The sequence below is a fragment of the Pezoporus occidentalis genome, unplaced genomic scaffold (genome assembly GCF_034315485.1).
Source record: "Pezoporus occidentalis ecotype Australia unplaced genomic scaffold, CSIRO_AGI_Poc_V1 ctg37, whole genome shotgun sequence".
NCBI lineage: Eukaryota > Metazoa > Chordata > Aves > Psittaciformes > Psittacidae > Pezoporus > Pezoporus occidentalis.
In genome coordinates this window covers 6,760,465-6,776,153 of record NW_026915691.1, presented here as the reverse complement: position 1 = coordinate 6,776,153, position 15,689 = coordinate 6,760,465, and the positions used below count along the sequence as shown (strand labels likewise).

At 42.9% G+C, this 15,689-nt stretch overlaps 1 protein-coding gene across 3 annotated transcripts in view; it reads right to left on the bottom strand.

Annotated features, from left to right (window-relative positions):
* Positions 1-14,839, bottom strand: part of GALNT9 (polypeptide N-acetylgalactosaminyltransferase 9) — a 232,729-nt gene extending 217,890 nt beyond the window's left edge. The window contains exon 1 of one of the 3 annotated variants that reach the window (XM_062631559.1): positions 14,690-14,839. In XM_062631559.1, the coding sequence (XP_062487543.1) occupies positions 14,690-14,751 (62 nt within the window). In that variant the 5' untranslated portion in view covers positions 14,752-14,839. The remainder of the gene's footprint in view (positions 1-14,689) is intronic. The other 2 variants (XM_062631560.1, XM_062631561.1) reach the window with 2 other exon arrangements.
* Positions 14,840-15,689: the final 850 nt, after the last annotated feature.

The window sequence follows — 15,689 nt, the reverse complement described above, 5'->3', positions numbered from 1 at the left end:
TCAGTTCCACTTGATAATGTCCAACAAATATATCTGAGACTGATAAGTGAGTTCTTTCTCTGGTTGACTCAATATCCAGACATCACCAGTTCAGGTTTCTTACTAAGCATCATCTTGAGCAAAGCTTTTCAATCCTCCCCAGTCCAATTTATCATTCAGCACGCAAAGTACATTAAAAGATTTCCATTGGATATGTCTGGTGTTAGATCAGACTATCCATCCCTCTTATCTGCTTCAACTACAAACGCTCTACAGCAAGGGTGTCTAGAAGTACATACTTATGTACTACAGATAGCCCAAGGGGCCACAAGGCACACAGTGGTGACATAGCTGTGCCATGAAAATAACCACCTGACAATTAGCAACAACTTTGTTTAGAAAGGTTTATTTACACATGTAACCACTTCCACTGCAAATATCGTAAGAATTACTACTCTAGTCTTGATTTTCTTGTATCTTAATCACAAGAGCAGGATTATCATAGCATCAGGTGAGTCTCATTTTGACCGTCTCCTCCAACATTCCTGATTCTAATGAGCCATCTGGATGACCCCTTTTTCTACAACTGACCTTACGGCAGCTTCTTAACATACAAAGCAATGCCAGTAACAAACTGTAACTACATAAGCTACTTCCAAGGTGAAAGGAGAGCAGTGAAACTACTTAAATGAGCAAAAATACTAGCTAGGTATATTCCTGCGCACTCCCAAATTACTTGGTAACTGGTACATTTCTTGCCACACAGCTATCCCACAGTGGTGTGTGCAGGCAAAGCATCTTGGATAATATCAGGCAAGCTGCTGTTGTCATGCAACAGCAGCAGACTCAGGCAGGGAGCCCTCAGAAAAGCAGGCACAGCCATTCTACACCCCACCATGCATCATCCTCCATGACTACGCTGATAGAGACGTGACAGCAGAAGACCGAGTTATAGCAGGGAATATGAAGAAGAATAAAGACTTAAAAAGGGAAGGAGGGAGAGAGGGGAAATCACAAGACTTTAAAAAGAAAGAGTGAGAAGCTGGGGGGAAAGCACTAAACGCGGAGTGTTGAACTGGAGGAAAGAGGTGAAAACTGCAGGGGGGGAAAGAACCAGAAAATTAATATCAGAAGAATAAAAAAGGCAAATTAAAAACAGGAGAAGAAATGACCAAAAGGAAGAGAATAAGAGGCTTAGTGTGATGGCTTCATTATTCTCTGAAAGCTCCTTTAGTCCTAATAACAGGAGAGATTAAAGATATTTCTTTCAACCATCAAATTTTTAGGATGTATTTCCTCCTACTGTACCTCATTTCAAATGTAATTTCTGCAAATATTAAATCAGAACCAGGGGATGCTTTTGCATTGGACTAAAACTGGGATAAAGTCTGGAGTAGGCAGCAAGTGACATGGTGCTGAACAAGGCATCATGGCATGCAAGGAGATTTTTGTTTTCTTGTTTATTTGCTTTACATCAAACAGACTCTGCATGTTGAAATAAAGACAAGATATTCCTCCTCTGTGGCATTTCTACCCTTTCCAAGTTGCATCAAATGGCTTCCACTGAAGTTAGAGGAAAAACATTACTGAAGGTTAGAGTCAAAATTCCTGACCCCATAAACAGTGGGAAAAGTATGTTTCTGCTCCCAAACACAGTTATCTCCTGAAGACTGTGAAGGAAACAGAAGCACTGAAAAATCCCAACCCAGTCCTTGGCATACTTGGGATTTCCAGCACCTTACAGTGGAGGTGTTGCCACGGCCAGGGCATGGCCAACTGCCCAAAATCCTTCTAAATTTTGGCTAGAGCCCTGACATGGAACCACAACACAGATCTTCAAACCATGCCTTGTCAGAAGAACGTTTTTGTTACCAGTCTCCTCATTCACATCTTCACCTTTCTGGGGCATTGCCCAGGAACGGAGCAGGAAGCCCAGAGTGCTGGTAGCAAACCAGCGGGATGTAAAGTAACGTGGCCCTTGCCCATTCTCTGAGATGGCCATTGCCCTTATGGAGAATCATTTCAGGAGACAAACTCCTCTGAAGCAATGAAGAGCACATCCATGACCGTAGAACGCAGGCCAGCCAATGAAACGAAAGCTTTAGATATGAAAGCAAATTACAAGGCAGGCTCTCATGCTTATCACGTGAACATGCTCCGATTCATTACTAGAAACCAGTCAATTCCCTGCGGTACCTGCTGGGATAACAGAACAAAGGCATCTGTACTGACAGTCATTGGTAAATGGCTAATCAATCCCTCAGTGCTTCTTAATTAGTGACTGCAGGAGACACTTTTAATTGGCATCTGATACTTGATTTGAACAGACAAATAAACTGCCTCTCAACCCTTTTTCCCCCTATTAACTCCACTGAAGCTCCTGAAGAACACTTCTGAAGACCAGACCAAATCACCAGCTCCCTGCCACAGACTTGCTTGGCACCCTGAAGTATTTTATCATGATTTCAGTGCTGCTGCTGCATTGGAACACTGCATATGCTCTACTGGTTGCTCAATACGGCTTATATTAATACAAGTCGTAGGCTGTCACTGTTCAGAGAGTAGGTAGTTACAAGGAATGCATTGGTTACTTTATAACTGGAATAATTTATTATTGAACAAGCAAGTTCAACAAGGACTATAAAATCAATTTATAATTTTTATGCACTTCATCTGGGCTGAAAAATGGTTTTGTTCTCCACTATTTTCTGGCCAGACCTCTTCGACAGAAAAAGGGAGAATAAAGCTTTTAAAATTGCTTTTTGGTCAGCAATGCACTCTGGAAATCAAGATTAAAGATGACAGTTTTCAGATGCATAAGTTATGCTTACTTTGGTTTACGGACCTAAGGCCACCACGGTGTCAGGCATTCCATCGTGAAAGAAAACCATCCAAAGGTGAAAAAAAGAAACACGCTTTGACAGAGTCAGCTAAAAACTTGGGTGATTTGCATCAGCTGAAAAGCTAGTCCAGTTGTTTACTGCTTCAAATCACTGCCTCGCAAAGGCATGGTGCGGGGGGGTATTAACAGTTTCAAGAGGAATGGCAGTGCTGGAGAAAGGAAACAAGGAGTACTGAACTCTTCAGCGGCTGTGCCTGCAATTGCTATGCAAGACACAATCTGCACACCTTTCCAGGAACGTGAAATCCAATTAACACAGTTCTGGGAAGACTCGGTGCTCTAGTTCTGATGAAGATGTAAAGGTGCAATGACAGATTGTAAGAGTTAGCTGGGCCTAACACCCCTAAAAGGCTTGTTAACACCAGCAAGATTTACTCAGCATGTGTCTGGCTGGTCAAGCTGAAGAGATAGCTCATCATCCCCACTGACAGCGTCTGGGCTTTGCACTGTATCACCAGATCAGGGGGAAGGAGGAAGGCACAGATATCTGGCAAGATAGCCCATTACAGTAAAGTTTATTCAGGGTGTAACGCTAAGATACTGATCTCTCCTCATGCATCTATGAGCTGTTAGGGGATTAATACATCACTGTCACCAGACCGCCCTGCTCAAATCCAGATCCATTCTATGGTGCTGCAGTTACAGAACTAACAGTCACACCTACTCCAGCACCCAAGCTATCTGCCACTTTACACATTGTTTCACATCACACATATGCTTATTATTTATTAAAAGGCAATCTGAGTTATCCTTACCAATGATTAACATTAGTGCAGTGCCCTCTGTTCACAATCAGCCCTTTTCAAGGCCTTGTTATTTACCACCAAACCAGTTCATCATATCACAATCACCCTCCAATACTTTACAGTCTGAACTGTTGCGTGGCTTGGAAATACAACTACTCTAATGCTTTTGATTAATTTCTATAACATTCAGCCTCTTGGAATCAAACATCCTATAAGGCTGCTGCACCAGCATCCCAACAGCATACAGTGGAGAAGAGTGACGAACATGGTGCAAAGCCAGTCACACACATGCTATTCCCTTCTGAACAGAACCTATTGCTGTTTTCTTCACCACGTAAAGGTGGAAGTCCCGTGTTTGACACGTGGCTGCTTCAGCCAGAGGGAAAGGAGATGAGAAGACACTGTTCCACAGAACATGTAGCTCCAAAACCTAAAACTTTAGCTGAAGTCGGTGAAGCTCTGAGCCCAGAAGTCGGTGGCAGATAACAGGCTCACCCAAAAGTTCAAGTTTTGCAGGATCATTTATCACTGCGACAGCAGCTTGCAGTAAGAAAAGTTCAAACCGTGTAAAGCATCAGCACTACACAGTCTTTCTGCACAGGAGGAGGACACCTCTCTCCAGGGGTTTTAGCAGTGGATTTTCAATGTCCTACTTATCAAGCTATTTAACACAACGACACATCTGAGAGAGAGGCTTAAAATAGCAATCCACAAAAGATATAGAGGAAGATACCAATGTGAATAAGCCAAGCATTTTCCTCCCCCTTCCTGCTACTCATTGGCTTCCCCTTACCCAAATCTACTGTGCCTGTAAACTCTTCAATAGGGAAATACCCCAAATTCATTGTGTGCCTGAAGAGACAGTCTGAGAACTGTGAGAGAAATACTGAGGTAAGCTGTCCCATTGTGTGAATTTCAGAAGCATATGGGCCATCAATGTAGGAGGAAAGACAGCTTTATATGGAAAGGGGAAGGGATGGGGATCCTCATTTAGACTATTTCAATTTCCTTTTTCACCACTAAAGCAGACCTCAAATTTGTTCATCTTAGAACACTTAGAGAAAAGGAGATGGGCAAGAGAAGCCCTGAATAGGAAGCAAGAGAATTTCAGAGCTATTCAACTGAAAAGTAAACAGTTTAAGTTAAATGGTAGATCTGTTACAAGAAAGGCTTTGGAGAGAAACAAGCACAACCACATGCATTGCTATTTTCAAGTGAAAATCTCTGCTTCCAATTCCAGTTTGGAAGCTGAAGAATTGCTGCTGAAAGCAGAAATGTTATGGTTTGGAGGTGCCTTGCCCAGGGAAATGGCTGCTCTGGTTTGACCTCCTATGGACCAGAACTCAGCTGGACAACACCACACAATTTCTCCTTATGCACAACCAAGAGGACAAAGGCATTTGCAAGAGTCACCCAGCTCAGGAGCTCCAGGCAGCCATAACAGAGATTAGAAAAGTTATTCCACTAAACTGAAATGGCTACAAAATATACGACCAAACCTATTTTGTGAGGAGCGATGATGAGTCAAGTCCCTTTAACTCACACACAGGCACGTTTCTGCTGAAAGCCATTCAAGCTAGGGTCCCTGCTGAGCAACACTGGTCTCCCCACATGCTCTCACCTCCACGCTGCTCTGCTCTCTGCTTCAATAACTATATGCAGAGCAAAGGGATCTGCATCTGTTTGGCAGGATGCTGTCGCTGGTCTGACAGATATAAGCCTTTCAGCAGAGGTCTTACCATCAGAGACATATCTGCCAGCTCTAGTCATCTTGAGAAAGACACAACTAGGGTATGGCATTATTTAACAACTCTCACTCCCAAACTCCAGCTTTGTGTGTGTCCTTTTCAAATCAACCAAAGACTTCTCTCTACCGCTACGCCATTTAGATGAAATGGTGCAATGACACAATCGGCACCTGAAGGGAGGTCTGAACACTCTGAAAATGTAATTACTCCAAAATTGGGCAACGAACTGTACGAATTTTCCCCCATCAGATCACACAGAGCACTGCTTTTAGATTCAAGTGCAAAAGTAATTTCCTCAGCCTAGCTTTCCCCCAGCAGCTCACTGATGAAACTTCACAACTCTTAAGGGAAAGACTGCAGTGATGCTGGAAAATGCAGCTATAGGATGCAGACACGTGTCATGGCTTTAATCTGGCTAGCACAGGTTGGGAGCTGTGAAACTTCAACAGGGCACATTTTATAACAGACCACTGGAGCCCACCTGCAGGCACAGATACTCATGCAGCACCCTGGAGACTGGACCACATAACTGCCCTCAAGACCTAAACTGTTTAGAACAGAGCCGGCTGCAGGCACGCTGCACATCTTCAATCTCACCTCTAAATACCACATTAAACACTGAGGAGTAATGACAGTCTAGCACTGAGCAGACACCGAGACATTTCAGCATTGCAACGCACTTTGCCCTGACAGTTTTAGCCAGGGAAGGCTGCAGATGGGGGAATGATGCTGCATACAAAGTGGGATTTGTCTGTCATAGATTTAGGGTCTATATAATTTAAAGTCATGCACACTTACAGTGTCTGGCTTTTGTTGTTATACTTTCCAAGGGCTTTTTAAATGGCTCCGAGAAACATTTATAGGGTGAAAAATGGACTAAGACCTGGACTCCCCAAGATATTTCAGCAATAATGGATTAAAAAATTACCAAGGAAAGGCTAGAAATCATTTCTTAAATAGTCTCAAAGGTAATGAAATAAAACCCCTTGAAAGACAAATAGGAACATGAAGGCCTGAATATTACTATTTCTGCTTTAATCGGGTTCCTGAGAGACCTAAATCCACTAATGCTAATTAGCAATAAACAATAATAGCACTTACATGACCTATTCAACTCCGAGATGTTACAGGCACTCATTTATAAGTGCATAGCAGACCAGTGAGACAGGTCCTACTCTTCAGTATCACTGATATTGGCTAAAAGTGGAATTTCTATTCCAGGAGAAATGCTCACTGAGTGTAGCTTCTGGTCCAAACTGCAATAATTCTGTAGAAAACTTCATTTTGCAGGCATTTTTAAACACATTCTGCTTCATTTTAATTGACAAATCATGAAAATAATCGATGTCAATCAATATCAGGTCTGTTCCACAAGTTTGCAGCCCTGTAAGCTGATCTTTTTCAAGTACTTCAACTCCATTTTTCTTTCAAACTCTAGCTTCATCTAACTGACACATGCTGCAAAGTTCAGTTCTGATAAAGCTGGTTTTTATAGAAGAAAAATGTGCTGGTCCCAAAGAAACCGTTGCAGCTGCAGCAGGAAGGATGGGGATCATGGATTCATTTAGCGCCTCATTTTCCGAATCAAATACATCCAGGTATTATTCAGCTGCATTACTACCAAAAATGGAAGATTCAGACAGACCTGAGGAATTAGCAAGCATGAAAATAGCCTGAGCCACAGAGGGACACAGGCAGCAGGGTGACATGCTCATTTTCAACAGAGAGCTGCCCCAGGAGGAAGTTTAATTTCGGCCATCCTGCTAAGCTAAAGGGCACTTCCATGTAACCCCTACCACGGGGAATTCCTTTCCTCCAAGCACTTGCCTAACACCTGATTGCTTTGCAGTGATTAGTAGCAGGGGCTGTTCACTTCTCGGATGCCTATTCAAAAGTTATTAATAACACACACACACAAATTAGCCTGCCTTAATTATGTCTCCATCAAACGCAATCACGCTGGCTTAAACGTGCAGCTCAGCCACCCGGTGCATCAAAGTGCAATCCTCCAAGCAAAATGTTTACCAAGGCGAATAACCCAGAGCAGTGGAAAACCAGTGTCACATGAAAAATTAAGAGCCTTGGTGTTTCTAAAAGCATTCCAAACAGTGGGGGAAAAGCAATCAAAACGCATTAGCAGAGAAGGGTATTCACACCTCCCCTCAACCCTGGTTTAAGCTATAAAAGCAAACGCTGCATGAGCAAAACAGATGAAGCCTGAATGGGCAGGATTCATTAGGAAACAAAATCGTAATGGGGAAAGCTGTGGTGCTTTCCCCCCCACCCCTGCAAGTTTCAGTTCAGGAAGTGGCCACTTACAAACAAAACACTCCAAAAATCCTAGCAAGGGATGACATCTCCTTGTCTTTCTTTGAGTAATGAACCTATTTTCTTGTTCCTGGAAGATAAGGCAAGTTTTGACTATGAGAAATACAGGAGAAAGTTCTCTATTATAGGTATAGGTCAGCTAGAGAACAGAGGCAGAAAATTGCACTCCAGCAGTGATACAGAGTTGTGGAAGATAAGTTTTCCAGATGCCCTGCTACACTCTTTTTCATTTCTGGAATTTCAAGGGCAGGTGCCAAAAGACAAGGCTCTGATGGGTGTTCATTCATTTCATAGATAAAGGGAATGGATAGTTTATTTATCAGAATAAACTATGCACTGGTAAAAGGCTACTCCCTGTTCAGTAACACTGTCAATTGGCAATACTTTCAATTTCTCTTGCATCCTTACTGTTGGATTGGGAGGAAAGTTGTATTGGGAGGAAAATCAAAAGACAGCACTGATGTGAGGAATTGTCCCTTTCTGCATAAGTATTTAACAAAAAAGAAAGTCCCAAAACCAAAACCAATTTCACCACATAATGAAATATAAAGCACATCCTGGGTTTTACAAAAGCCTCCAGAACCAAATTAATGAGACAACTCTATTTAGAAAGAAAAAGAAAACTTCTGAAGTATTTGCAGCTTCCTCCTGGTTTGGATGTCTCAGATCACACACTGGTTTTCTGTTTGTTTCTTGTCTAACACAGAGGGTTGAGATGTTGTTTAGGCACATTCCGCCATCAATAACCATCCTCAGCCATATGTCACTGATGCAATTCCAGATAAACTTTTCCGAAGTTAAACAGTGTTAAATAACGATGATTCCTTGTTTTCCTCTTTCTATTCACTTGGCTCTTGCATTTGACAATGACAATATCATAAACAACTGTCTCCTTGTCATCTGAAGAACTCTACTTGGAAAATTCACCCTTCTCAAATAACACTGTATTTGTAGCTATGAGGCAGGTTTATTTATACTCTTCCTTTCTTTTGATATTGATGAAATACTATTAGCCCTTAAGAAACCATTTGTGACTCAAACAGCAAAGGATTTAGTGATGCCCTTGATCTTCCTAAGCAATCAGTCATAAGCACAGATAAGCCTCACACCCATGCAAATTTAAGTTTTGGTATTCTTACTCGGACATAAGATGCTGACATTTTCGTAACACTTGTAAGATTAAATCCTTCCTTCATCCTCGGAAACCAGGGAATAATCCACTGCTAGGGTAAGTGCTGCCCTTCATACTCACGTTAAGTACGCAGCTCCATAGCTGCTCTGTTCAAGTATCTTACCAGAAGTCAGGTTAGGAGTGACAGAACCTCACTATCACATACCTCAAGGTCTCCATCATCTCCTGTATTGTGCCCATGTTCTTGATACTGTCAGGACCAGCCCTCACTTCTGCTGAAAACCAGGAAGGTAATATACAAATATGACACTATCTGACATACGTTAGATCATGTAGAGCACATACCTAATTAGAAACTGCGTTAAGTGACATGTTTGCAACATGCTCTCTCCCCTAAGAGTGGATGACACATCAGCCACGTTCCTGAGCACATCCACTGACTGTTTTCCTATGGAGGCAGTTCTGAACTCAGAAACTGCCTGGGAAAGCTTCAGTTCCTCCGGTTTGTCTTGCTCTCCTTTCACTCAGATACCACCAGAATTTGCTCAGGAAGCCACGCACGCTTCTGGGAAGAGGCACCAAGGACAACAGGACTTGGGGAATTCATTTTAACACCAAGTAATGGTGTCTTTCCATTAGTTATTTTCTTGGAACTAGTCACACATCAGCAGCTGACGCTCTGTAAAAACAAAACCAAGCTAAAGTCTCTGCTCTGATCTCTTTACAGTACAATTCCAGATAGGGAATGAGCACTCCAAATTTATGCAGTGACATATTTCGAATGTTGATGGCTCTCAAAGGTACTCTGCATGGCAATTGCCCTTTTGTTTAAGAAAAAAAATTAGCAAAACTAACAAAGCAAGAAGTATCACTTTGGGCCACTTCTAATGCAGTGAATTACACAAGTCTGAATGAAGCTGGAATGTATCCCACAAGGATGCATTAATTCCGCATACTCCAAATCCAGCAGTGTTGAACAGACTTATCAGGAACAGACACTTCAGACTGCAAGAGTGATTTAAGACGGTGCACCACAGGGGCACGTATGCTGAGCCTCTCCTTAACTGGCTAATTTTTTTCAGCTGAGCTATCACTGACTCCATCATATTTCATTCCTGTAGAAACCCTGCTTGGAAATAGCGTGAAGGAGAATGCCCCTTTCTGTGCCTCTGTGAAAGAATCTGTTACAAGTTGCCTTGCGGCACAAGATGATTGCAAGTATTGGCAACGCTGTTCTGTAGTCCCCTACCATGATACGCACAGAAACAAAGAAACACAATTTTAACACCTTGATTCTGAGCAGGGAGCACCAACCAAAACCTTGGCGCTGGTTTCACAGTTAAGGGTTTGCCCGATCTTCCTTCAGAGCTCAGATAACACCCAAAAGGCTGAAGACCTCCCGCAAATCCAGAAACCTTCAGGAAACCCTCAGCTTTCTCACCTACCCGGGCAGCTCCAGGGCCACACTGTGAACAAGGCTAACTGGCTCATTTTAACCACAAGCCCCTGTGTGTGGGCAGTTCTATCACGTCCATCATCAGGGTATTGTTTCCACTTAACCTTCGCATTTCCCCTTTCTCACAACTGATACAGGTTAGAAAGGCCAGATTTAGCTGACTGTTCACAGCATTTATCGATCTGAAGAGGTTATTATGATAGACTGCAAGTTCACAAAGTGTCTTGCACTCCAGCTCTGATTTTCATAAAGCTATAGATTTTGATTACTGCTGCCCTGTATAGGTGCATTGAGCTAATAGTTGCAATGAGCTACCCAATTCAGCCCAGCTAAAAGCAGAGCCCCAGTGAGAACTCTTATTAGAGTGCTGTCTCCTCTGAGCATTGCTTAGCGTTTTGCCTTTGTAGAAATACAGGTATTTAATTATGCAAACAGAGATGAGGCAACTTCATGTTGAAGAGCTATAGATTCAGCTACACTACACCAGTGCTGGTATCTGGATTGTTCAATATAGATGCAGCCCAAGCATTCAACAATCAAGTATCGTCCATGAAGTATCTGCATCTCACCAGAGCACTGACAGGATCCCCAGAGGACCTCACTGATGCTACCGTTCCTCCTTTGATCTAGATCAGACTGGCAGCCTGCTGCAAAATGAGCTTGGGCTATGCTCATGGCATTGCTGCTGTTACCTCAGGAAAGCCCAGCCCTGCTGATATTCATCATTTCTACCCACCAAAGCAACGAAGAAGCAGTCTTCTTAACATTTCCCATTGAGAAGGCCAAGTAAAAAAGCTCAGGTATAGCAACAGTTCATAGAACTGCACTACAAGCAGTGTACACACATTAAGCTTTGGTGACAGAGCAACAAGGGATGCTTGGCATTCAAACCCCAAGCCCAATACAGTACTTCCCAGGCCTGACTTCTGGACAAGCTGTCCTTCCTTGTGATACTCCTCCTTTACCTTGCTTAAGATGAGCCCCTCAATGCCACATGGGCAGAACAACCCAGACATTGGATTCTGCCTGAACATCTTTGATGCTTAATGGTGCTCAAGCCATTTTCATCAGTGCAGTTTTGAAGTACAGAAACAATTTAATTCAGATGAAGTTGCAGCAAGGAAAATTAAGATTAATCCCTTCATGTGTCACACCCACAGTTGTCTTCCTTCCAACAAGGATATCTATCAATACTACAACAGTTCAAGTTAACAAAGAAAAAAAAACCTGACACAATACTACTTTGATAAGAGATTGTAGCCAGGTTGGTGACCAGGACTGATGATCTTTAACATTCTTACCTCTGTTGGGCCATGCTGGGCATAGAGTGTCAACTTCCCTCTCCACATGATTACAGAACTGGCTTATAATTCAGCACACAGGGTAGGCTTGAATGCCACATAGCATATTTTTCTTTCTCTTATCGTGATATCCATGCGTCTAGCAAGAGATATCAGCCCCACCTAACACACTGCTGAGATTTTCTCACATAGTTACTTAGATAGATAAATCTCCATCCCCAAACAGCTACGACACTAACAGGATGAAATACTAGCCTATACCATGATTGCCTCTCACTGTATTTTACCTTGTGTCTTACATGGTATTTTTATTCGCTTGGACAAAAATACTATAAACTAGATTGGATTTTCCTGAAAAGACAAAAACACACACACCCCCTGAAGGATTGCTGTGGAACATTTTCCCTGTGGTGATCAACCTGCACTGGAAGATGTTAAGGTTTCTGATCACAAGACTTCTTAAAACCCCTCAACTGTGCTCACAGGAAAGACACAATTCTCCACTTTTATTTGCTTGGTTGGTGCTTTATTTTTCTTTCAAGATTCTGCTGAGTCTGCTTGGCTCATGGCCAAGGGATGCATTTTGCCTCTCTATTTGTATAAGTTAAGAATGGCCATATTCGAGTTGATGGGGAACAGGATGGTAGAGAAACAGACTATTAAATAAGCCCACTTCCTCAGCAACAGTCTCTCTTTCTCCAGCACTTTTAAAACCCTGGTTTTCAGTACCAGTCCATGCTGACACAAACATTCTGCCTCTTGACCTAAAGCAGATCAGAGCTGTGTCAACACCAAGCATCAAATTCAGATGGGGTAAATTGCTCTGAACCTCACTTCCTTATAACCTGCCCTTAAGCTGCCATTGTTTCATATTCCAGGACAAATCACTAGCCAGAGGGACCTGCAGCATTTAATGCAGATGAGCCTTGCCCCAGAGGGCACCTGGACTTTTACAGTACCTTACGTGTTACCCAACCAATGACATCCCTAACTAAGGCCAAGTGAAAGCTTAATCCTGAACGTGCCTGGTTTCCAAAAAAGAAGACAATTATCCCCAAGCAGACAGTGTACCTGGTCAGGATACAAAAGTTTCTGTGCTTAACACAAAGCCTTTGGTAGGAACGGAGACAGTATTTCTGTGCTCCTAGGGCAACTAATCAGTGCTCAGAGCTGTGTTCAAACATCTTTCCCCAATGCCAGATATCTCAGCTACTGCTTCACACTGAACTTTCCATAAACCTAAAATCTGTAATGTCTGTCTCTACAACTTAACAGAGCAAAAGCTAAATCCCTTCTCACAAGGGAAACAAAGTGATCAAAACACAAAGGGATGTAATTAAGGAACAAGTCTTCATTTATCAGTATCATCGCTAGGAACAGGTAAAACCCCACAAGGAGGTCCTAAGAGTCAAGTACTTACACAAGCCTGATCAACCCTTAATCACTCCAGTCCAAACAATTGGAAACAGATGCTCCAGATCCCTAGTCACCCCCTTCACACGTGCCAGGTGATCCCTGACCTGGCACTAACAGAAGACTGCACCTTTTATGATTGGAGATGAACTGCTCACAACTCAAACCTGCGCACCAGTGGCTGCAGAGCAAGGCACAGGACTAGGGAAATGAACAGCGCTGCCGCAGCACAGCAAACCTTTCACTTGGATCCAGGAGCCACACTAAAGCCACACTGTTCTGCTGGGCCTCCCCACTGGATCTGCAACTCACTAATTACCAGATCAGTCTCAGGACTACTGGCACTAATTAACACTGCAGTCTAATTAATCAGAAAGCCAGATTCCACTGAAGCGCTTTTGTGCAGCTATTTCTGCCAGGTGCAATGGAGGAGGGTTTTCTGTGGTTGGGTTTGGCTTTCTTGATAGCTCATTCTGCTCTGAACTAGCAGCAAGATTAATAGCCTTTGACAGGAGTAGAATTGATCACTTCCTATTAAACAGCTTTCTGTACTTTTTAGCATTGCTCTTGCCAAACTCAAGCACGTACCTTCCCCCTGGCCTTGTATTTTACTCTCACAACAGTGTTTTTTTCACATGACAATAATCAATATGTTAACTGTTGCTTGCCATAGATCTTTCCATCTCTAGCCTATGAGCAGCTTGAGCTGAACAAAGGAGTCATCCCATGATGAATTTTAAAGACTGAGGTATCTGCTGTGCCTCCAGTGCTGGAACTAAACTCAGCCTGCCCACAAACTCACGTTAAATCACAGCTGTGTTCTTCAGTTTAGCTCAGCTATCACTTCTTCAGGGACAATCACATTTCTTTCACTGTGCTGATGGCGTTTCAAGGACAAACATGTTCAACTTGGCCTTGCAAGAGGTCAGGACCAAGTGTAGCCCCGGACTTTACAGGAGTCTAAAATACTCACAGCAGAGTGCAGATTCCCTGCTGCCCAGGCACCAGGTAGGTATGAATGTCACTGCCAACACTTCATGTGAAACCCTTTCCCTCTCACATACTCTAAATGGACATTTGGCTTCCCAGACACCACTCTTTCCCTTCTCAAACATGTGAAACTCTGCTCCTATGATGGTAAAACAAAAGACTATTATGTCATACTGCCTGGCCTCCTGAATCTCCCCGAACCTCTACTTAAACAAGCCGAAGTGGACAAAGTACCCCTTCTGGAACATCCTCAAATTGCTCTCCGCACAATATTAATTTAGCCACATGGGAGAGAACTTATTTTTACCAAAGCAGTGATTTTTGGTAGATGTGAATGAACATGAGTACTGGCTACTTGAACTAAAAATAAACTGTGAAATATGCAACAGACCATAAACACAACCTGCCTTTAAATAATCCTCCTTCCATACTGTAGCTCCTCCACATCTCTATGCAGGGTTGTCATAATCCTTAGCCCTACAATCTATTATTAAGGTGCTTTGTTAGCTGTTTGTACTTTGTACTGCTTAAATAATTCAAATGCCAGCAACTAGAACATTACACCAACCTACACTAAAGAGGCTTACAGCTGACATGGCTTTAAGCAATTACAGCACAGTTCAGTCACACAGTATTCCACCAGTCCAACACTTTAAGTCCCCATCCAGCAGGACTTCAAGCTATAGTATCCTACCTGATTCTATGGAACAGAAGGAGATTGTGCCACCAGTGACCAGTTTGGAAAAGTACACGCATTCAGTAAGATGAAATCCAGGTAAGATCCAAGGTAAAACCCAGCAAGACACCCTCCTGCTCTGGCTGTTCTGGAAGCTCTGATTCTCTTAATGACGGGCAGGTGCTGAGCAGGTCTTAAATACCTCAGGTAATGTGGCAAGTGATAGTGCAGGGCTGCAAACTAGCACAGGGCTTAATCCTGACACTTTTAATGAGTCAAGACAAACAAAAGTTAACCCTTATCTTGCTGGAACCTACACAGGGTAATGCAGAATAGGTTGGGTTGGAAGGGACCTTTAAAGGTCATCCAGTCCATCCCCTGCAATGAGCAGGGACATCAACTAGATCAGTTTGCCCAGAACCACATCCTGCCTGGCCTTGGATGTCTCCAGGGTTGGCACACCTACCACTTCTCTGGCAACCTATGCCAGTGTTTTACCACCCTCACTGTAAAACATTTCTTCCTCACATCCAGCCTTAATCTCTTCTCTTTAGTTTAAAGCCATAACCCTTCATCTTATTGCAACAGACCCTGCTACAAGGTCTCTCCCCATCTTTCCTCTAGACCCCTTTTAAGGCTGCAATAAGGTCTTCCTGGCATCTTCTCTTTTCCAAGCTGAACAACCTCAACTCTCTCAGCCCAAAACACAATTAAGTCCTCACTGGCTGTATGCTTAAGAAAACTTTCCCAGTTTTAAGACATTAAAACCTAAATGCATCTAAACAGGCAAAAACTTGTAGAAATAAAGCCCTCTGTGCCTCAGTGAGCACAAGGAGGTAAAACCAGGACACCTCATTGTCCTTTTCCTACCTCTACAGCTGCACTGAGAAATGCCAAGCACAGATAAGCTTCAACATGCAAACATCAGCAGATCCTTCACCAAACGCATGTTAACCCAGATGCTTTTAAACTTGCACGAGAATAATTTAATGCAGGTCTCATATCCCTCTGAAAACCA